Source organism: Ovis canadensis, chromosome 22 (assembly GCF_042477335.2).
Source record: "Ovis canadensis isolate MfBH-ARS-UI-01 breed Bighorn chromosome 22, ARS-UI_OviCan_v2, whole genome shotgun sequence".
In the NCBI taxonomy this organism is placed as follows: Eukaryota; Metazoa; Chordata; class Mammalia; order Artiodactyla; family Bovidae; genus Ovis; species Ovis canadensis.
In genome coordinates, this window is record NC_091266.1 from 35,896,422 (window position 1) to 35,919,820 (window position 23,399).

At 43.8% G+C, this 23,399-nt stretch overlaps 1 protein-coding gene across 1 annotated transcript; it reads right to left on the reverse strand.

Moving 5' to 3' along the window:
• Position 1: 1 nt before the first annotated feature.
• GOT1 (glutamic-oxaloacetic transaminase 1) lies at positions 2 to 23,055 on the reverse strand. Its single transcript, XM_069567421.1, has 9 exons — positions 22,743 to 23,055; positions 14,652 to 14,833; positions 6,818 to 6,941; positions 6,254 to 6,366; positions 5,922 to 6,026; positions 4,584 to 4,734; positions 4,333 to 4,498; positions 3,468 to 3,610; positions 2 to 579 (listed from the first exon to the last, which is right to left on the reverse strand). Exons 1-9 carry the CDS (start codon positions 22,858 to 22,860, stop codon positions 440 to 442), a joined length of 1,242 nt encoding a protein of 413 aa, XP_069423522.1. The 5' UTR covers positions 22,861 to 23,055; the 3' UTR covers positions 2 to 439.
• Between the last annotated feature and the right edge of the window lie 344 nt (positions 23,056 to 23,399).

Here is a 23,399-nt window from a genome sequence, read left to right on the forward strand (position 1 = left end):
GTCGAGATGAGGAGCTTTAATGACACAGCCAACACCCACAGTCACACTTGGCTCTTCAGACAGCTTCATCTTTGGGACTCGACTTGATACAAAGTAAACCAACACACGGGAGCACGTGAGTGACATGGGCAATACTCCTGTTTCCAGTGAGGGGGCAAGACATTTATGTTTCATTATCAAAGTACCTTTTTATTCTTCAAATAAAAACCTTAATTTGCTCTGACCTCCAAAATGGCTCTAATCCCAGGCCCCTATTTCTTTTCAAGAGATGCTCTTTTCCTGGGGGGCCAGTTTAAACAGAAGCCACTTCACCAGAGTAGCCTTTTCTGTCCCTCAGCAGTCTCTAAGCTAGTTGTGATGTTTACAACCAGGTCTGTGCAGGCAGGGAACACAAGAAACAGAGGACCGCTTTGGTGGTGCTGGTTTGAGTGCTGTTTCTTCACTGGATTTTGGTGACTGCTTCATGGATGGAGGTGGCCACGTACTCTAGATTTTTGGTGGTTAAGCCACACATGTTGATCCGACCACTTGGCAGCAGATAGATGTGCTTTTCATTGATCAGATACTCAACCTGCTTGGCTGTTGAAAACCAAAAAAGACATATAATCAGAGCAGAAGGAATCCTTTAAGCAATGGAGGTCCAAAGAGTCCATTATAGTGACAATTTCCTCCTTTCCCCCTTCACACAGAAGCAAAACAATAGGAGTTATTTTGTTAGGTTGACACAGCAAGAAGTAACTAACACTCAGCAGATTCTGGAAGCTACTCTCATGAGCTAAGTTTGTAATCCCCAGAAAGCTTAACATGGTTCTTCCTGACGGGAATTTTAATCTGGGACTACCTGTCCATCAAACCTTGAAGGTTACATTCACTGGGAGAGCCCATCAACCCAACCAAACCCACAGACTCAAGACCAACCCACCAATATGAAAAACTGTTAAGAATCGCTTCATTTATGTTTCTTCAACTGTATTTGCTTAACTCTGAGCACCTACAACAAATTCCCTTTGACACTTCATTTTCACAGTACACTGGACAAGGCCCTGAGATGAGAGCTACTGGATAAATGTTGTGTATGTGAACTCACAAGATGTAAACTGCAGACCTCTCAGGCTTGGCACATCTCAACTGTCATTCACACACACACAGGAGGGCTTTCGCCTGAGTCTGCAGAAACGCTTGTGGACAAAATGGGAAGGGACTATCTGTACTTCCTTTCTGCCATAATCTCTAGAGCTTTTTTGCTTTATTGTAAAGCCATTTAGTGGATTTTAGGTAATTTTTCCCCCCTTAATTAGCACTCTTAAGACACCATCAGTTTGAGAGAACAGGATAATATTAAATAGTTATAGACTGAATGTGTCCCCCTCCAAATTCATATGTTGAAGTCCTAACCTAACCCCCAATATGATGGTGTTAGGAAGTGGAGTCAGGTTTAGACGAGGTCATGAGGGTAAGCATGTGTGATGGGAGCACTGACCTTCTAAGAGGAGACCAGAGAGCTCTCTCTCCCCGCTTCTCTGCCTTCCGCCTCTACCCCATGAGAGGACACAGCAAGAAGACAGCCATTTACAAGCTAGGGAGAGAGCCCTACCAGAACCCGATGGTGCTGGCAACGCTGAGCTCAGGCTTCCCAGTCTCCAGAACTGAGAGAGAGGAACCTCTGCTGTTCAAACCACCTAGTCTACGGCATTTTGCTACAGCAGCCCAAGCAGACCAACGTGGTAATAAAATCATAATCATTAGAGGGGCAAACACTTTGTGCCAGGCAGTGTTCCAATCACTTTATATTAGCTCAGTCATCATCCCCTTTTACAGATGGCATAGATGGAAGCTACGTGACCTTCCTAAGGCCACACAGCTATTCACTGGATCTGGAATTCTGAGGTAGGCACCGTAACTCCCAACAGAGCATACTTGTTAATCCCATGCCCCAGAGACAGATGTGGATACAGGACTTCCACCTTCATTTTTTACATAGAAACGAAACGCCTCTACTTTTGCGGGGGAGGGGAGTACCACACTTGAGAAGTGAGTAAAAGTTAGGGACTCCTTCCCTAGAAAAAAGGTAACACACACAATTTTAAAAATATCATTTCAGGATGAAAGCCCCTGTTTTGATAGATAAAATGTAGTAACGGAAGCTCTGCAACATGAGAACGGTAAAAACTAGGTGGCGTGCACAGGGAGTATACAATCCCTCCAACTTTTCTGTATGTGTAAAATTTTTCCTAATAAAATGTTAGGAGCCAAAAAAAAAAAAAAAACCCTTTCTCTTGTTTTTTTAAAGGGAGGGGTGGGTAAATGATGCCAAGTTCTATATATATAGCTTTATGTTATAAGCCCACATCTATTCTCACCATTTTCCAATCCAAAATAAAACTAAGTCCCTACTCTGGACAGCAGGACAATATGGATATTTTATGGGAAGACATCCCGACCTTGTGAGCTTTCAGAATATTACTACTAAGCCATTGCCATTTTACTACTACTACCATTTCCATTACACTTAATATCTTAAAAATTGTATAAGGATGATTTTCCTTAGTCCAGTACACTAATTCCCCACACCAGGATGGTGAGGACACCCAAGGTTAACTAAGCTATCCGTTTACTTTCTTACGTAGCCTCATTTTACCCAAAGTATCTCTGTGGGTCTACAATATATAATCTCTACCACCTTTCATTTTTTTCTGAGCCCATTTCAAACAGGTGCACTGATGGCCCTGGTTTAAAGGACCCCCCAGCACCTCTGACGGTCCACTTACTACCCAAAAGCACGTATCTGTCTCTAGAGCCACTCGGACACAAGTGCCACACCGAGGTCATATCTGCACCATGTGAACAGTGGCTTGACTTGAGGTACTTGGGAATAATTTACTAAATGAACGCATCCTCTCTCATCAGACAGGATGGCCCATCGCTGATATGCTCCACTGATGGCTGACCAAGATCACTCAAGGCTGCCTACTAGACCTTCAATCAGCTTTTAATTCCAACTACAAATCTAAGTTCTTTTTTATGAAGAGAGAATGTTATAACCTAGGCAATGCTTGGAGACTAGGAAAGACCTGTTAAGAAATTAAGTCCCTGGAAAATCATATGTAATATTTATACTTAAGATTAAGGACAAGCCAAAAGGTGCTTGAGCATTTATAAAAGATGTTTCGTAAATCAAGCTTCCAAGGTACACATCCTATTACTTCCCAGTCAGCCCTGAGCCACTTCCCGAGCCCACCACAATGAAGGTATCTGAGTTATGATCAGGACAGTGGGCCACAACAATGCTCTTCTGAAACCCCAGGGGTCCAGGAGATGGGGGGGACACACGGAGAAAATCCAACTTGTTCCAGTCCAAAGTCATGGCTGACCAAATGGGTGACGGCTCAGGGAGCCAAGCCCAAGAACACTGCCTGTGAGGAGTGCCCTGTCCAGCAGTGAGCATTCCAGGTGGTGGGGCCACTTACGGTTCAACCCGGTGAAGCTGAACATTCCGATCTGGTCTGTGATGTGGTTCCAGGTTCCTGGGGTCTTGAGGGCTTCTAATCGTGCCCTGAGCTCAGACCTCATGGTCTGAATGCGGTCTGCCATTGTCTTCACGTTACCTGTCCTGAGTAGACAGCAACGTGAATACCAACACAGGCAGCAGAGATGGCACCCAAAAGCGTAAATATCTTTCAAATGTGATCTAATCTATAAGCTAAAAACAGAGTCACAACCTATCTATTAAGGTATGCTGATGCCAAGATGTGTGGATAAGGAGACCAGAGAAACGGACTTACTAGACAGAAGGGAAGGACTATATTCACTGATGGAGTTTATGGCTAGTCTCAGGGAGACTGGCTATAATACCACTTATGTTTTAACTCACACTTCAGCAAGGTGCTGCTTGAGACAGAATAATATATTTTATCAGGCCTAATTAAGCAGAGATTGCAGATTCAGCTACTACACAAAAATTACTCCATTTCAAAACAGGATAAAATACATATAAATTAGATAAGAACGACGGGCCCCCAAACTGTTGTACTAACTTAATTCTATTCTAACAGAAATCCCTCCGTGTATTTCCTGACTTTAAGAGGAGGCAGCCTGGGAAGCGGGAGAGGAGAGGAAACTCCTATTCATCCAAGGCCTCCTTCCTACATTCCTGATTCTGTGTTACACACAGAATAGGTGCCAGCCCTATTTTAGAGAAATAACTGACATTCAAAGAGGCTCAAGCAGCTTTGTCGTGCCTCTGCCAAAGTAAAAGGAAGAGACAGTGAGATGTAATGGGACAATCTCTGTTCTGCATCCCTACCCCTCACCCATCGGGCGTGAGCCCCTTACCATTCATTAAAGAGCTCAGGATCAGACAGGGTACGTGCCACGATCCGTGCTCCCTGAGCCGGGGGATTGGACCATGTGATTCGCACAATCTTCTCCATCTGGGAAAGGACCCGCAGGATGCTATCTGGTTCTTTGGCAACCACAGTCAGATTCCCCACGCGCTCATCTAAAAAGAAGGACAGGAGTCAGCCCTGGGGCTCCAGTAGGGATGGGGCCGGGGTGGCTGGGCTGTAACGCAGGAGAGCACTCACTGTAGAGCCCGAAGTTTTTGGAGAAGGACTGGGCACAGAAGAGCTCGAACCCTTCAGACACAAAATAGCGAATGGCCCAGGCGTCTTTCTCCAGGTTGCCAGATGCGAAGCCCTGATAGGCCGAGTCAAAGAAGGGGAACAGAAACCGGCGCTGCGAGGAAGCAAAGCGAGTCAGGGCAGGAAATGCTCCTGGAACCAACCTCAGACACAGGCCTTCCTTCCCCAGCTGGTGCCTGGAAGGAACGTCTCATTCTGTCCATTCCTCCTACATCTTTCCTTTCTGCATCCAACTCCACTTTACATCTGTTTCTCTGTTCATCTAACCGACAAATCTAATGGCATCAGTGAAGCTCATTTCTTTAAGTCTATAGTCCTAGAGTGTCATGACGCTGCTTTGCCAACAGGGTACAACTGATCACGTCACTCCAGGATATCAAAGATTTCCAGGGGCTCCCCACTGCTCTCAGAATCAAGTCTGAGGCTTCAGCACAGGGCCTGGCCTGTCACTCACCCCTTCCCCTAGAACTCTAGCCCATAGCAAGAATTACTTTCTCTTCCTTAAATAGGCCAAGACCTCTGTCTTGGGCTTTTGACAGTGCTCCTCCCTCTGTAGGAAACTTTCCTCCCTGTCAGCCCCAATCTATCCTCATCCTTCAAAGCTAAACAGGGGAACCATTTCTTCCAGGAAAGCCTCTTCTGCTACCATCAGCCCTCCCAAAACACACACACTCCCCAAAGTCTGGGATATGTGCCTCCACAGCACCCCATCAACGCAGCTCTCTCCCCAGACAGGCCATACGCTCTGAAGGAAGGACCGCCTCTGCTTTGTTCACTGTTGCACCCCATGGCACCTGGTACCTGTGTATTCATTAACGTGCTTAGAGAATGCATCTGATAAACTCTTATCAAGAAGCATTCTTTAAACACGTTAATGAATACACACACACACACACACACACACACACACACCCTGAACTAGAAACTCCAATGTAGAAAGTTATCCCAAAGAAATCATAAAAAGGTTTATTACATATATTGTTCACAAGAATAAGAAACCTGGGCTCTAAACAACCATCCACTGATTTAATCAATGCGTGATGTGACAGACTTAAGCGTGTATAACTACACTAAAAATATTAAAAAAGAAAAGAGCCTGACACTCTGTATACCAGAATGCTCTCAGTGGCTTTCCTTGGGTAATAGAGTTCATAGTTATTACTTACTTTCTTCTTTGGGCTTTTCTCCACTTTCCAAATTCTTCAGTAAACAGGTACTTCTTTTGAATACATCAACTGTTAATACCCACCACTGTAGGAGTGGCTCTGAAAAGGCAGTTACCTTCATGACGGAGGCAATCTGCTTCCACTGCTCCGGAGTCGGGTCAGTCCCCGTTGGGTTGTGCGCACAGGCGTGGAGGACAAAGATGGAGAACTCGGGAGCTTTCTGGGGAGAAGGAAGCCATGTCAGTTCTGACACCAGCAGGGACATGGCGGGGCAGAGTCGGGGACACACAGGACAGGCACGCCCTCCTTACATGCCATTTCAGAAAAAAGCACCTGGCTTGGGGAGGATGTATCAGACTCTCTCACTTATCAACTGATCCAAAGACTGTCCCCCACTCTGCCTGAAACCCTGGCATTCTGTCCACTTTTTCTCTTCTAATCACCCACCTCCAAATCATTCAGGAAACCCTGGAGGTCTAGTCCTCTCTTCTCTGCATCCCAATAGTGATAGGACCGAATGTCTTTAAATCCAGCGGCAATAAAGACACCATTATGATTCTCTGCAAGCAAAGGGGTGAAATATTAAATGTCTTACAAACACTAGGAGGTATAAATGGAAAGGACACAAGGCAGCTTCCAGGGCCTCACAGGCTCCATGTCCACTGGGGGACACAGAGGTGAGAGGTTAAGATTGAGAGGAATGACTGTAACCAAGAACAAGTTCAACCAGTTGTCGTCATGCTGATTTACATCCTACTACAGAGGGATCTCCCTCCTCTGGGAAGGTTCAACATTCACTAAAACACAAGTTCGCCAAGAGTCTTGGGAAAAAGTATTGCCAATCTGAACTTAAGCATCAGGTTACGCATATACTGCCCTAATCCACTGCTCAAGCCATTCACTGTTAGTTGATCCAGGGCTGGGATACATTTTCAGTGTAAGCAGTGAGACTCATGAGGATAATTCCCCTGGCTGCTCTGTTTCTCCTCTCACTACAGCTACAGGACTCACCCCAGGTTGGTGAGGATACATAGACGGGCGTGTCCTTGTTGTTTGTTCCATTGTACCAGCGCGCTAGGAACTCAGCTCCGATTCGAAGTGCACCTGTTCCCCCCAAGCACTGCACACCTCCTACCTGAAAGAGAAACAGCAGGGTTGCTGGTCACTTAAGGGTGAGGTCAGATAACACTGGGGAAAATACAGTAATGATGAGCACTTCCTTAATCATGTTATCTCTATAAAATGTCTTAAGTACATGAAGAAGTATTATTTGCCCTTGTTTACAAATAAGGAAACTAAGGCTAAGCTGCTTTGGCCACCTGATGGGAAAAGCTGACTCATTAGAAAAGACCCTAATGCTGGGAAAGATTGAGGGCAGGAGGAGAAAGGGACGACAGAGGAGGAGATGCTTGGATGGCACTACCGATTCAATAGACATGAGTTTGGGCAAACTCTGGGAGATAGTGAAGGACTGGGAAGCCTGGCGTGCTGTAATCCATGGGGTTGGAAACAGTTGGACACAACTGACCTACTGAACAATAACAAGGGCTAAGAAGTGAAGCACTTTCCTCAGTTTACCAGCTATTGAGCAGAAAGGCCAGGTCTTCACCCAGGAAGTCTAGAAGTCTGACTCCCTAGAGAGCATCCCTCTGAACACAGAGGTAGAGGAAATCCCTAGGCCACATTAAGTGGGCCCTTCAAGGCAAACTCATTCCTTCGCACCCATCCCAAGATCAAAACTGCCCTCCAACAGTAACCTGTCAACATCAGCATCTGCAATGCCCCTTCTCATCGCTGTAATGAAGGCTTATTAATCCTTGGAAATGTCCTCATAGAACAAAGGTGCTATGCAGACACTACTTTTCTCTCCTCAGGCTTCCTCTCATCTTAGAATGGCCTCACTTGAGCAATAATTAAAGTCCTATATTTTGCCTTTGACAAAATACCTTCATACACATGGGCTTCCTTGATAGCTCCGTTGGTAAAGAATCCGCCTGCAATGCAGGAGACCCCGGTTCGATTTCTGGGTTGGGAAGATCTGCTGGAGAAGGGATCGGCTACCCACTCCAGCATTGTGGGCTTCCCTGATGGCTCAGCAGGTAAAGAATCCACCTGCAATCGATCCCTGGGTTGAGCAGATCCCCTGCAGAAGGAAAAGGCTACCCACTTCAGTGTTCTGGCCTAGAGAATTCCATGGACTGTGTAGTCCATGGGGTCACAAAGAGTCGGACACGACTGAGCGATTTTCACTTCACACACATACTTATTTGACCTTCACACAGCCCTATAAAAAAGTACTAGATCCCCAATTCATACATGAGGAAACTGATTCAGAGAAGTGGTTTGCCAGAGGATTTATAGCTGGTGAGCAGCAGAGCTGGGCATACTTCCAGATCGCCTCACTCTGCATCTAGTCAGGAGGCCCTACTTCTGCTGTTCTATCTGAACATCTTTAATCCTGCCCTTTCACAATTCTAACTAGAGAAATGTCATAAGTTACATATTGTTTAAATGTCTAAAGAAGAAAAGAGAGAAAAAAATCACATAAGGAAGTCTATTGAAAAAGAAGTACATGTCCCAATGTAATAACAGTGACAACCCCTGGGGAGGGAGCTGTAGCTGCTGCTGCTAAGTCACTAGGAGTGGGAACAGTAGTCAAAGGGACTTTGGCCTAATCTATGTTTGGTTTTAAGATAAGGAGAATCTATTCACGCATTAGTTGGAAATTTTTTAATAACTAAAAAAGTATATTTAGATGTCCACAATTTGCTGTAAAATAATTCCACTTTGGTGACCAAATATAAAGCATTGTTGAAGCTAACTGATGGATCCATGGGGGGTTTGTTCATTGTTTTATCTACTTTTCTATATGTATGAAATTTTCCACACAAAAAAGGAAAAAACCAAATCTTTGTAGATAAAGAAAAAAAGCTTCCAAAATCTTTTTTTAAAAAAAACTAGCATAACACCAATGAGAAAAGATGACAAAGCAAAAAAGAGAGCTCTCTTTCATGAATATGGATATTAATGTCCCAAATAAATATTAATAAACACTATGCATCCAACAGCACATTTAAAAATACCCCTTGGTCAAATGACTTATCCCTTGACTATGTGATTATTAACAAATATAGGAGTGAGTCAGTTTTCCTAGGCCTCTCCCATGTATATGTGTCACTAAACTTTGATTCTCTCGTGTTCAAAAAAAAAGAGAAAAGAAATATTGTTTGTTAGACTGCTAGATAAAGAAAATGATCACCAACTGACCATCATAACAGGAGAGAAAAATAGAGCTATTTCTGATATAAATGCTCAGTAAAACAAGAACCAATGGAGACATCCTAAAAACAACTTGAAAAAATTCTGATTCAGCCACATGTCATGATGAATACTGAATCATGAGCAGAAATCCCCTGTAAGCTTGGAACCATGCAATGACACCAACTGTCGCTCTTATTCCCCACTGCTCTATTTTTATTCAGAGATTTGAGCATGTGAGAAAGAACGCTGAAACATGAAACAGAAATGAGACTGACATTCAGGGAAACAAGGAACGGAGCACGGCGTCCACTGCAAGGAGAAGCAAAGGCCGCCGACTGGAGTGGAAAAGGTCAGTGCACATCCGACGAGGTTCCTCACAGGAGTTGCCCCCACCCCCACCTCCGCACATCGGTACTTTCCCATTAAAGGTGTCGCCTTCACAGTGTGATCCACCTGGATTCCTTGTGCAAATGGCTACCAAGGGTCATGTGACCCAAATGCACATTTTTTTTTAATGGATTTCTCATCAACTAAGTTGAATGTCAACTTTATTCCTTATTTCATATTTCAAACACCTCAGCACTTTGCATGTTATTTCCTTCACAAATGAGCAAGGTTTCCCTTGAACAGGGCTTTTAAGTTACCATGGATATGTGACAGGTGCATGTGAATATCAGTGAAGACATTCTCAGGCATAGGTTTTATTTTCTGTGCTCAGCTTCCAACTCTACCCTTTCTCACTCCAGAAAGCAAATTCGTTAACTAAAAGAAGTCAGAAAGTCAATTGTTGCTGTTTAGTCGCTAAGCTATGAGCGACTCTTTACCACCCCATGGACTATAGTTGGCCAGGCTCCTCTGTCCATGGTATTTCCCAAGCAAGAATACTGGAGTGGGTTGCCGTTTCCTTCTCCAGGGGATCTTCCCAACCCAGGGATCAAACCCATGACTCCCGCTTGGCAGGTGGATTCTTTACCACTGAGCCACCTGGGCTTCCCTGGAAAGTCAGTACACTAGGTTAAAAACGTTTGGAAGAGATAAACCCACTTCACTAACATTAACCAATCCTTGACATTCATGATGTATATGACAGTGACATATCAAATTCTCAAGAAATTATCATTCTCTCTAAAAATATATTGTACGCTAGATGAATTCAGTGAAACACAAGTTATTCTAAACTTATCGACAACTAGCAGGAACAAACTTTGGGTGAATCAATAATATGTCAATTTGATCATTCTGTGAACTGATTTTTGGCAAACTGCTCTAAAGCCCAAGAAAGTCTTGTATTTTGGATGAAGGAAAAAACCATAATAGCAAAGAAAATAAATGCAAACTTCAAAGGGAGCAGGCAATGGGGCCTGAGTGGCTAAACAGGGGTATCCAGAACAAGAGAAATGCAGTTAAGACTTGGCAGAAAACTATGCCAATATATAATCTGCACTCCCAACTTAGCCACACTGCCGGAAGGAATCCCCATTTGGCTCTAGAATGCCTGTCCAAAGTCACGATTTGCTGATGTGATGACTTCCCTGTGAGGAACGGGAGAGCCGTTTAGGAGCCACTTGTAGTCAATGCTATGATGTGTTATCTGGGTGCCCCCAGTTAGTCGGGCAGTATCTGGCACATGGCACTAAATAAACATGGACTGGACTAGATGAAGAAAAGAGTCCCTGATGCTGGGAAAGACTGAGGACAGAAGGAGAAGAGGGCATCAGAGGATGAGATGGCTGGATGGCATTACCAAAGCAATGGACATGAACTTGGGCAAACTTCAGGAGATGGTGAGGGACCAGGAGGCCTAGCGCACTGCAGTCCACGGGGTCGCAAAAAGTCAGACATGACTGGGCAACTGAACAACAATAACAAGGTGAGAGCCACAGAGAAAACCCCAAATCTCCGAAAGGCAATGGTCCAAGCCAGGAAACTGTGATGTCATCTCATGGTTCACAAGACCTCCTACCTAAGATGAAAGCTGGACATTTAGTCTGGATTCTAAGATCTGAAGATGGAAAAGCAGTAGGAGGCGGTGGCGAGTCTAGAAAATAGGGCTCCTCAAAGTGGTTAATGGACATGGTAACGTGAAATCTTGAGAACAGTCTAAGAAAAGACATGATTACTGTTTGTTTTCTGGTTCATTCTTTCATTCATGCCTCAACTCCTACGAGTTTTGGCTCCAATGTCATTTCTATTTCTACAATCACCCTAAACTTTCACTCCAACCCTCAGCACTCCTAATACACCTTCCCTTGTCCTATTTTTTTTTCTTTTTTAGCATTTATCACCTTTCAATATACTATATTGTGCTGCTATTTATTATGTTTAGTCTTGGTTTCTCCCCACAAAACTGTAAGCCAGGTGGAGACCTTGGGGTGTTTTGGTCACCACTGTGCTCCAGCATCTAGAACACTGCCTAGTGGTGAACACTCATCTGTTAACTGAGCGAATGAGGGAACTCAAACATCTGAGGTCTCTGAGGTGCCAGGCTAGGAGCTAAGTGCTAAAGATCTGCGAGGTCAACAAATAAGCCATCACTCCTAGCCTGGAAGAAGGTAGGATCTGTGGGAGGGACAGATTAACTGTACATTAGGGACATTGAGGGACAATTTAACTGTACGTTAAATCCAGAAAGCACTGCTATTTCCCCAGCGATGCAGTCCTGTGATGACTCAAAGCACTCGAACAGCTAGCTCCCCCTGAGAGAGCTCAGGATTCAACATGGAAATAACCCTTGATGAGGCCTTGAAGGACTTGGAGGTGGGACTGGAGAGTGAAGGAGGCATTCCCAGCAGAGGGAACAGCTGAGGCAACAGTGCCAAGTCATGGCAGGGCCCAGCGGGTCTAGAAAACAGCAGGCTCTTCGGACGGCAGGGCCTGGGAGCAAGAGTAACTAACTGGAAGAACAGGATGAAGCCTGGCTACAAAACATGCAGCATGCCCAGGGCAGAGTCTGCATTTTACCCTGTAGATAATGGGGGAGACACTGTGTGTGTGACAGGGGAAGCAGGTGACGGGATTAGCTTATTTTTTTTGCTGAGGAAGATCATTCTAGCTGCACTGTGCATTATACACTAGAATGGGGAAGAGACTAGAGGCCAGAGGCTATTACGAGAATCCAATCGGATGACAATGGGCTGAACAAGACAGTCACCTGGGGGACGTGCAGGGAAAGAGGAAGTACTCAGAACTCAGTATCAATGAGTACCTAGGGTGTTAGAGATGCCAAGAGGGTACCCTAAACCATTACCAAAAAAAGAAGAGAGTAAAAGTCTTCAAATGTTTACAGACTGCCATCCAAAGTTGTTCTATGATCAAAAACACAACACAGGATGAACGAGACTAAGAGGAAGGGCTCTGTTCCACCAGCAACAGCCCTGAGTATTAAGCGAGGAAAACGGGGACACTGGGCAGGGGAACGAGCATCTGTCTGCCAGCAGAGTTAACAAGCACCTAAGAAATGCACAGTCTCAGAGGAAGAAGCTTGCCAACACAGAGTCTCTGTTTGCATTTGTTAACAATAGAGTTTAAACTAATTTATCAACCATCTCTCAAAAGATCACCCCCAGTTACCAAAGCTCCCTATTTTCAGACTTCATCAGGACTCTCTCTCTTCCTCCGTGGAAACCCTGGATTTTCAGAGCAACTTCCCAATGCTAACCATAATCTCTACCATTTCTATGCTATTTCTATCAGTATTCCTTCACAGTCTCTCATACCAATCCAGATAAAACCCTAATCAAGTTAATTATTGATACTTACCTAATCATTAATCTGAATTCCAAGATCTTCATCCAGAGCCTCCCTGTCTCCTCACATATCTAAGAGTGTGCAATGTTCATTTTACCCTGCCATGTGCTTATCAGGGCGTGTGGGTAACAGCATGAGAATAAATCAATGACTCCAAGACATGGTCCCTTTCATACATGAAGGCTGCTCCAATGGCCTGACACTGGCCCAGCAGAGCAATAGGGCAGTTGGTTTAAATTGCACAATACCTAATTGGACTATTGCAAAAACCTGAGCTCGTCCCCCTCCTGCACTCCAGCCAGGTCTATCTTCTTCAAATACCCTTATTGGGTAACTCTTCTGTGCAAATCCTCAAGGGGCTTCCCCTGCCCTGGCTGCCAAATCCGCCTGCCTGATCTATCCAACATGTTCCCAGCGCTACTCAGGTAGGTCTTTTTACAACCTAGACCTGCTTCGGAGAAGGCGATGGCACCCCACTCCAGTACTCTTGCCTGGTACATCTTATGCCCATGTTCACGGACGGAGGAGCCCGGTAGGCTGCGGTCCATGGGGTCGCTAAGAGTCGGACACCACTAAACGTCTTCACTTTCACTTTTCACTTTCATGCATTGGAGAAGGAAATGGCAACCCACTCCAGTGTTCTTGCCCAGAGAATCCCAGGGATGGGGGAGCCTGGTGGGCTGCTGTCTATGGGGTCGCACAGAGTCGGACACGACTGAAGTGACGCAGCAGCAGCAGACCTGTTTCCCTCCAACCTTTGTCCCTGGACTCCTAGTGTTCTAGACAAATATTTCTTTTTCTTCCTCTGCACTTTGTGGTTCTCAACCTTGGCCGTCCTTTGGAGTCACACTGAGGAGCTTTTTAAAAATACCCTTGAAGGAAGGGAATTGGAGGGAAAGGAAATAAAAGGGCAGAGGAGGGTGGTACTGTCCAAGATTTGGATCTAACAGACCTGGTATGGGATCCTGGCACCAGTATGCTTTTAAAACCACCCAGGTAACAGAGTCAGAGTACAGACCCAGAGTGAGCCCTGGCCTCATTCCCCAAGGTTCAGCTCAAGCCCCACCTCCAGCCTCCACCAGTCTCTCTCTCTGAATTCCTGTAACACTAATAATCTCTATCACACTACTTTCTGTCACATACAGCCTCTGGCCAAATGTGTTCTTCCATGTATCTCTAGTTACACATAGACTATGTACCAGGAAGCACTTAAATGAGAGATGCTGAGACCAAGACTAGAAGAATCAAATATTAGAACTGGCAGGATCTTCAGAGAGCATCTAGACCAGTGGCTCTTGGACTTTGGAGGGCCACAGGCTCCTTCAGAAAATCTGATAAAAGGTATGGAATACACATACACACAGAATTCTGAAATTCAGAATTTGGGGCGTTCAGAGGTCCCTTAAATGATTCCCTATGCAAATACTCCTTATGGGACCATGAACCATAGTCTTTCTCTAACTCATAGATGAGTCGTAGTGGCTGGAGGGGCTGCCTTTGGTCAGAAGTAGTTGCAGAGCTGGATCCAGACCCTGATGTCCTGATCATTCTATTAAACTCCCTTGAAAAATAAAATAAAATAAAATAAACTACCTTGGCTTGATACTCCCACTGACTGCTTCAAACCCAACAGCTGAAATCTGACCATTTCTTGGGCAAAAGTGAACTAAAGAACCTATGCATTATACGAAAGCATGTTACTTCCAGAGTCAGGTTCCTGAGGTCACGCTCTTTAAACCCTTATTCACTGACAGTTCAATAGACACGACATCTAATTTTTAACCTCTTTTACCCTCACAGCTTCTAAAGAGAAAACAGATCCTTACCCAAAACTCACCCGCTTCTCTTGCAGAGCTGGGCTGTCATCCCCAAGGGCCAGGCGGGAAGCACAGGTTCGGAACTCTGCCAGGCCCAGGATGGGCAGATACTCATGGTTTATGCTGCTGTCGTTAGCAATCCTCTGCTCCACCTTCCTCACGACTGGCAAAACCCAGGGCTGGCTATCATCGGTGCGATAAGCTAGGACACAAGAAAGAGACATACGACGGGGGAGCCTTAGGCTTGATCCAAGGAAGAGTCTGGAACTGTGAGCAGGGGGGAGTTCTACCTTCCAATCAAAACAGAACCGTGAGAGGAATTAAAGTTTTTTCACTCACTGACTGCCTGCTCCCGGCAGGCACCAGCCTAGGTGCTGGACAGGCAGAAGGACAGATGTGATTCCTGTCCTTCTGGAAATTACAGCTCTTACCTCCGACAAGTAGAATGCTGAAATAAAACTGGGATATGACAGAGCCTGACTGAGTGACAGAGAACACGCAAAAGCACTTAGCAAATTAGAAATACCGTACAAATGCTAGCTATGTCAGTATTACTAGGGCACTGAGGTCTCCAGGCCACCGGCCCTGCAACCGCCTTCTTTCTGCATCTCCCCAAGAGAAGGGTTCAGTGCTACTTTAGATGGACGCCTCACCTGCAAACACAAACACGGAGAAAGAGGACACTAGAGGGAGGTCCTGTAAGAGCAGAAATGGGACAAATGGCAAGGAGACACTCTGTGACTGAAGATTCCAACTGGTTACACAATCATCCAACATCCAATTTAAACACATCTTTGTCCTCTTGCTGATTTTTGATAACAGCCAGTGTTTACCAATTTGACTGTTCTTACCACTCACTTCCTCAGCTTCACACTTTCACTGATGTAAGTTTAACTATTTCATAACGTTTAATAGTGATTAAAGCACATTTCTAAGCATTTCTTCTATGCTACAATTATTTTCAGTCTACTTTGGGTTATCCTATCACTGACTTTTTTCTCCCTATAGTACTTTATGATCATTCTGAGATTACAGCTTGAGAGGACAGCTGCTTTGGCCTGTATCCAAGCCAGTGACCTCTTTGAGCAGGATTCCTGACAGGACTTTGCTTCTGCTGGAATGTTTAGGTCTCCAATAAGCCTATACTTTGGCAAGGGATGGTGAAACTGACATTTTTAAAATAGGTCTTATCTTGATTTCTGCTCAGCCTTAATCCCTGACATTTTTTTTTCTAATCACTTTTTAGGGTAGTTGATGTTTTTTGAACAACACATGTTGACTGCAGAAAATTTAGAAAAGCCTAGAAACAAAATAATAAACATTATAATTAACACGTAATTCCAGCACTCAGAGATGAGGAATATAAAAATTTTGGTGTATAACCTTCCAAACTTTACATGAGTATACTCTTTTATAAATTATGTATCATTTTTACATAGAATTTTCAGCATGTTTTTTTCCACTTGTTAAATGTATATTATGAGTATCTTTCATCATTAACTACCTAAATCTCTGTACTATGTCTATATTCTTTGTAGAGCTGCATAACTGATAAATGCACCATAATTTGTTTAGTCAGTCTCCTGCTGATTGATGAACACTGGAGTTGTTTCTAATCCTTGGCTATTAGAAAACAATTCTTCAGTGAGCCTTGTACATACGTCATCTTATATGTACATAAATATAGCTGTAAGAGGCAGGGTTGAAAATGGAAGAATAGGTTGAGAAGTATGTGTATTTGTAGCTTTGTTGTTGTTTTTGAGCGTATACATTAGTTTACTACTTTCAACTGATTTTCATTTACAACACATGGTTGTGTGACAAATATGGTTAAGACAACTGACTGGAAGAAACTGGTGGCAATCGATGAAAAGTTTAAAGAATATGGTCCTTTTAAAAGCAAGTATGTTACCTTTAAGCATACTCTGTGTTATCTGTAGCTTTAATAGATATGACCACTTTGGCTTTTTTATGGGGATTTTATAGGTTGACTTTCCTACCATGTGTGTTAGTTGCTCAGTTGTGTCTGAGTCTTTCCGACCCCATAAACTGTAGCCTGCCAGGCTCCTGTGTCCATGGGATTCTCCAGGCAAGAACACTAGAGTGGGTAGTCATTCCCTTCTCCAGGGGATCTTCCTGACCCAGGAATCAAACCCGGGTCTCCTGCATTGCAGGCAGATTCTTATACTGTCTGGTCACACATTCCTACCATAGGTTAGGGATTTTATCAGTTCACATTTCTACCATTAGTGTATAAGAGTGTCTGCTTCCCGACATCCTCAGCCACTTAGTGAATTTTTGTCAATTTAAGAGTGCAAATGCTATCTCAGGGTAGTTTAAATTTGCCTTCCTTAAGCATAGAAGTAATTGGGCATTTTTCATACACATGAGCCATTTATAACACAATTTTACTGGCTAGACAATATTCCTTTCTACATATAGTTTAGTAACTATTTGTGTTACTTTTGATTATTTGCTAATATAAACAAGGTAATGAATGTTTTGATATCTTTATACACATTCATGAGGGCTTCCTTGGAAAAACTTCTAGATGTAAAATTACTAGATCAAAAGTCAGACAACAAATAAGACTTAATAAGATATTTTGATTTTGCGTCTGTCTTCTATTCCGTCCACTAACCCTATCCTCCAGCAATGGGTCATCTGCAAAACTGATAAGCATATCAAGCCAGTAATAAAAATGTGAACAGAGTTCCAGACGGACACAGCCATGAATCAACAACCAGTCTCTGAGTAGGTGAATCTGATGCACAATACAGTCGTATCAGTCACATGAGACCCACTGGGCCACCAAACTCCCTCTCAACGAGCTCAAAAATCCTGCTTTATCAGGCGACGTTTGGTCTGGTTTTTCAAAGAGATACCAAAATAACTTACTCTCAAATAATCACTGTCCCTGAAAGAGATCACCCCATCTATGATCACAATGCTACCATTGTTCTAAATATTCCTGGAATTATTCTCTTGGAATTGTTTTTAGAGGCAACATCTCATCATTTTGCATATCCTCAATAGTCCCATATTTTTCATCCTTTGAACATAAATTTAATCTTTGAAAACAGTACTTGCATTATGCCCAGCAGAGTAGGCGGGTGAATGGACTGAATAATATGAATCGAGAATGGCTATAAAAAGATGGCCTCCTCTGTGGGTCTAACATGCTCTAGAAAAGGTTTCCAGAAAACTTCGGGCAACAGCAGTATACACAGACTACAGCACTGAGGGGATACTGATTAGATGTACAAGAATACGGGTGCTCATAGAAAAACTAATTCTATTATGCTTCCCATCTATATTTAGAAGATTTCTATTAATATATTATATAATTATGCTATATAGATTTATGTTATTTGTAAATCATGTATTATAAATAAATAAAATATGAAAAATAAAGAAAAAGTCCTAGTACGAATGCTCTTACCAGTAACAAACATACTCCGTGCAACTTTAAAAAATCCTGTAATATGACTGGAGGCAGGAAAGCACTGGGTCCATATTGTGACAAAAGAGAAATTGGCCAATTCACACCTCTGCTTCCTTCTTCACTGTCCAGTTTCCCCCAGATTCAGTTCTAGATTTATTCTCAATGCCTTGTCTAACTGTCCTAGTGAATGTCCTAACTGTCCTGCAGTCACTCTCAGTTGATCAGAGCAGTGAGGAAGAGGCATTATCAACAACCACTATTCTTGCTCTGCCAGAGGGATTTTACTCCTATTTGTTGGACCTATGAGCTTGTCATTCATTCTTTCATTCATTTGTTTGACAGGTACTCACTGAATCCACCATAAAGCAGGCACTGACTAGAAGCAGCTACACAGAGATGAGTAAGATAAAACAAGATACTGTCTGGTCTCCCCCCAGGAAACAGCAGAGTCCTTAATTCCCCTGTAAGTGATCCGGGAAGGTTTTACAAAAGACAGAGTATGACAGACGATAAGAGTTTCAAAGACAGACAAGGAAAGGGGGCATTCCAGGCAGGGGGAACACTTGTGCAAGGTCCCAGGGGCTTGGAGAGAGGAGTTTTTTTGAGGATCTGCATTTTCGTGGCTCGGAAATAAGATCCATGGAGAAGCAGCAAGGAATGGCTCAAGGAGTCTTGGGAGTCTCTTTGAAGGAACACTGTCTCAATGGGGAAACCACTGAAAGCATTTAAGTGAGTGACATGGACAGCTGTACATTTAAACAGAATCATTTGAGTGACATGATGGAAAACCAACTGGAAGGAGGACAGAGGTAGATGGTTAAGTAAGGAGGTTTCTGCAATAATCCACAAAGGAAATAATGATGTCCTAAATTAAGGCAGCAGCCTCAGGGATAAACAAAAGGGGAGACATTCATGATAAACTTATGAGGAAAAGAAAAGACAGAACCTAATGACCAAATAAATAGATGTAGAATTGATGAAAGTGTCACCAATGACCTCCAAAGTCTCTCCAGTCTGAATAAAGACTGGTCGGGGTGAGGTGGGAGAGAGGGCAACCAAGTAAGCAGGAGAGGAAAAGAAAAGATGGGGGCGGGAGGGTAGAATTCACGTGTTGTTCTAAACACACTGAATTTGAGATGGTTGTACATGTCCAGCAAACTGTAGCAAGTATGGGTCCAGCATTCAGGGAAGTAGTACAGGATGGAAAAAAAGGTTTTATATATATAGACATGATTTTATATATATAGACATGGACAGTGGCTGAAGCCATAGTCATAACAAGAACTTACTGAATACTTAGTATATACAGGGCACTGTGCTAAACACTTCACCTTTTTTAAAAAAACTGTCATTAAGTCTTATAACCACTCACAAAATAATATTATGATCTCTATTTTAGGGATCTGGAAACTGAGGCCAGAAGTTTCCCCAAGATCACAAGATGGTAAAGGCTAGGCTGCCATACTATTAAGTGCATGGATCCCTGTGCTTTTTCTAATGAGCAAGAGACGTTCAGGGAAAGCCTGAAGACAGCAGACCCCAAGGACTGACTGTGCATGAGGTCTTTCTACCAGCACACCCCCCCCAACTCCATGCACCGCTGCCTTCTCCCCAAGGACCAGCTCTTAAGAAGTCACACAGATTTCAGGTGAGTACAGCGGTCTCAATTTCCAGAAGAACATGGAAAATTAAGTGATCAAACCATCACCCCCCCCTCTTCTCTCATCCATCCCGACCCAAGAGCCCATGAACATATGCCTCTTTAGGGCCCTTCTCCAACTAGAGTCCCTGGGAAAGGGCTGGGGGTACTCAGAAACACTTGATACAGCACATATCACCCACAATTTTATTTGAAAATGCTAGGAAACCACATTAAAAGCAACAAATATAAAAGCAAGCACAGTTTATCTGGAACAAAAGAAAGTTTACATGATTAATGGACTGGAGTCTGTGAAGAAATGTCTTGCTTCAGGCTGCACCAGGCTAGACACATATTTCCCCTGCCCTTAAAGTTACTGTCTGAAACTTAGCATCATATTCAACACTGGAAAATATGATCCTCTGCTCTGCTACTACATGGAAATGATGCAAATAGTAACAGTAAGAAGAAAATTCCTGGGGAAACTATCTGCAAGTGGAATGAGCTGAGATTATAGTTGCAGCTTATTTTAAATGCCCAGCATCACTAGAACTTGAGCTGGATAACTTCCATTAGGCTTTATCGTAACTTAGAAAGAAAAAAAAAAAAAGCATCTTCCCCAAAGTCAGCAAGATTAATTACATTTCCTTCACAAAGGTATGTGTATAAACAGAGCTAGAACATAAGAAAGCCATAAAGAGACTTCTCACAATACTATACTTTAATGAGACCCTTATCTGAACACCTATAATCCACAAAAAAACAATGGGTCACAGTGATCAATAAAAATAACATTTATATAGCACTTTTCATTTATATGTCACATTTCACACGTAATTATTTACTTCAAAGTCATCTGATTAGATCAGTAACATTATTCTCCTACACTATAGTCATGTAACACGCTTGTGAATCTTAAGAGTAGAATTTTAGAGGAAGGTCATTTCTTTCTGGCTCCTCACTTAATAGACGGAGTCCCGCCTGGGATGTTAAATAACACTCCCAAGGTCACATCACTGGACTACAGACCCAGGCCTGTACCCAAGTCTTCTCACTCTTCCCACTACAGTGCACTGGCTCCATCTGGACCACCTGAAGCTGCCCGAAACAGAGAAGCGGACAGAGACCCAGGTACTTGACATGGCCTGTAATCCCAGCTCTCCCGCTTACAGCCTATGACCTGGGCCAAAACGTTTCATCAATCCGGGCTTCAGCTTTCTTACCTCTAAAACAGCAATAGTAAGAGACAGCCGTCCAGAATCATCCTGAGCACTTAATTCATTTGCTTGTAATAAAGAGAAAGAATTCCTCAGTTCTCACATGACAAAGACATTTTCACAGTTAAAGTGACCCCCATCTGGACCGCAGAAAGCGCTTCTGAGTCAATCACTTCCAGCCTTAGCTGGCAGGGTACTTAATTTCTGCATTTATTTCTGAACCAAGGTTATTTCATTTTGCAGTTCTTGAGCTAAAAATTTTTACTCAACATCTTTTATGCGACCCACACAAAGAAATGCCAAAACAACCACAGTAATAGCTCGTACTTACATAACTCCTACTTAGGTGCCAGACACTGTTCTAAGCATTTTAAATGCATTTAATCCTCACCAAAACGCTGTAGGATAGTTCAAAGGTAACTGAGCAAATAAAATCTGAGGTTTTAAAAAGATGTATTTAGATTAACATCAATACTAGTTCATCATGTTATACCCAGCTCTGAAGAAATACTTGGAGGTTCTGGATTGGTTTTAAATTAAGAGCTTGAAAAGTGCTCATTCCAATTCAATTCAAGGTCTTTCAATATCACCCCCACTTTGCTGCCTGCTAAAAGCATCACTTTCCCTCTGTGAGTGAAACTATGTACAACTGGCTTTTTATGCTTTATTGTGGAAAATTTCAAACATATACAAAAGTTGTGAGAATAATATAATGGATGCCCACGTGCCCATTACCCAGCTTCATTACTTGCTGCTTCATTACCATGTACCCCTTACCTGTTTTTTCCTCATCCCTCCCCCATACTCCTTGGTGAAAACTTTACCAGATCCTGTGAACAGACATTACTGTGGGACACCTGATTCTGAACCTCCTTCTTGCCACTGCTTCTCTTCTACAAAACACTTCAATTTTTCTCTTTCTGAAATTTCTAGTCCTTCTATTCTGTCTGTTCCCTAGCACAGAACATGATCCTACTCGTGCTCTTTTCCTTGGCTTGCTTTGTATGTCCTTGGGTAAGTGTTGGTGCGGCTGCAAACATCCCAACGACGTTGATAGAAATAACAAATTCAGAGAAGATTAAGAGTTAAAGGAACTTCAGAGGCACTCCAGTCCAGATCTTTTTTCGTAGTAATAAAAAAGAACCCAGTGCTCTCAGCTGTCCAAGGTCCAAGAAATACATGCAAGAAATTATGATAAGGATGTATGGAAAGAAGCTTCACTGTCCACGTTCTTTCCTCTCTTTTCCACCATCTCTACCCATTTCCACCACAGCCAAAACATTCTTCCCAGATCCCAAGGGAGCATTATCCTGTCTCAGAAGCATTTTAGATCTTTATTATTTCACTTAACACCTGCTGATTTTAATCTCCTTGGGGCTAAAACCAAGCTTCAGTCTTTCCTGAAGCTTGATAAAGTACCCGACTGATACAGAGCTCTGTAGGGCTAAGAGGTCTCCTTTATCCATCCCCCAGTAGCCAGGACTCCAAGCCTATCAGGCTTCTTATTTTTCTCCTTCTCCTTTCAATCCCTGACTGCCCCATTTCTTAAGAGGCGAAAGAATGCAGTGTAATACACAATGAACACACAATGCAGAATCAGAAAACATGAGTTTGTGTCTTGACTGCTACACCTATTCTGTGTGTAAACAGATACATCTCCCTTTTCCAGGGACTCCATATACAAGGGGCAGGTTGAACTAAGCCTGGGGGATCTTGCCTCGTCTCCAAGCTAGACCTCAGCATCTCCTACGGTCTCCCACAGCCCGCTCCACTCCCACGCTGCTCACACTCTTAGGCACTGCATCCTTACCTCCCACACCCAGATTGACCTTGCGGGGGTCTGGATCCTCCCGGAAGTCAGCAGTTAGCTTAAAGACAAGGACCGGCTGGGCCTGAGGAACCTCGGCAAAGATTGATGGAGGCGCCATAGCTAGAAAGCAGGAGTCGACTGAAAGCTTCCACCCAGCGCCTGGAGCCTCTCGGTCTGGTCCAACCCCGGCGACTGGAGGAGACTCTCACCTTCACCTAGCCGGCGGGGCGGGCCCGCGGCCTCCAATGGTCGAGCCGCGTCCGGAGCTTGGCAACGCGTTTAACCAATCGCGAGCTTCTGACTCAAAAAGGACAGGGGGGCGGGGATGCTATTAGCCAATCAAAGAAAAGACTCTTATCGGAGGCCGGTAATGATGCAACCAATGCAACGTACGCCGGCTGGGAGGGGGCGGGGATAGGATTGATTGGCAGAGCATGCTCCTATCGCTGAGGCCGTTGTTCCTTGGCCCTCCCGGGGCTGAGGGGAGGAGCCAAGCTGCGTAGCGAGGAGGCGGCCTCCTCGACCTTCAAGGGCCAAGAGGCCAGAGAGAGGTAGCTGACGGGAATTCTGAAGGACTGGCCTTCCGGTCCCCGCGAAGCTGGTGTTCTCTTTGCCAGGCCCGGGAGTACGCACATTCCTGACCCAGCCTGGCCCGGC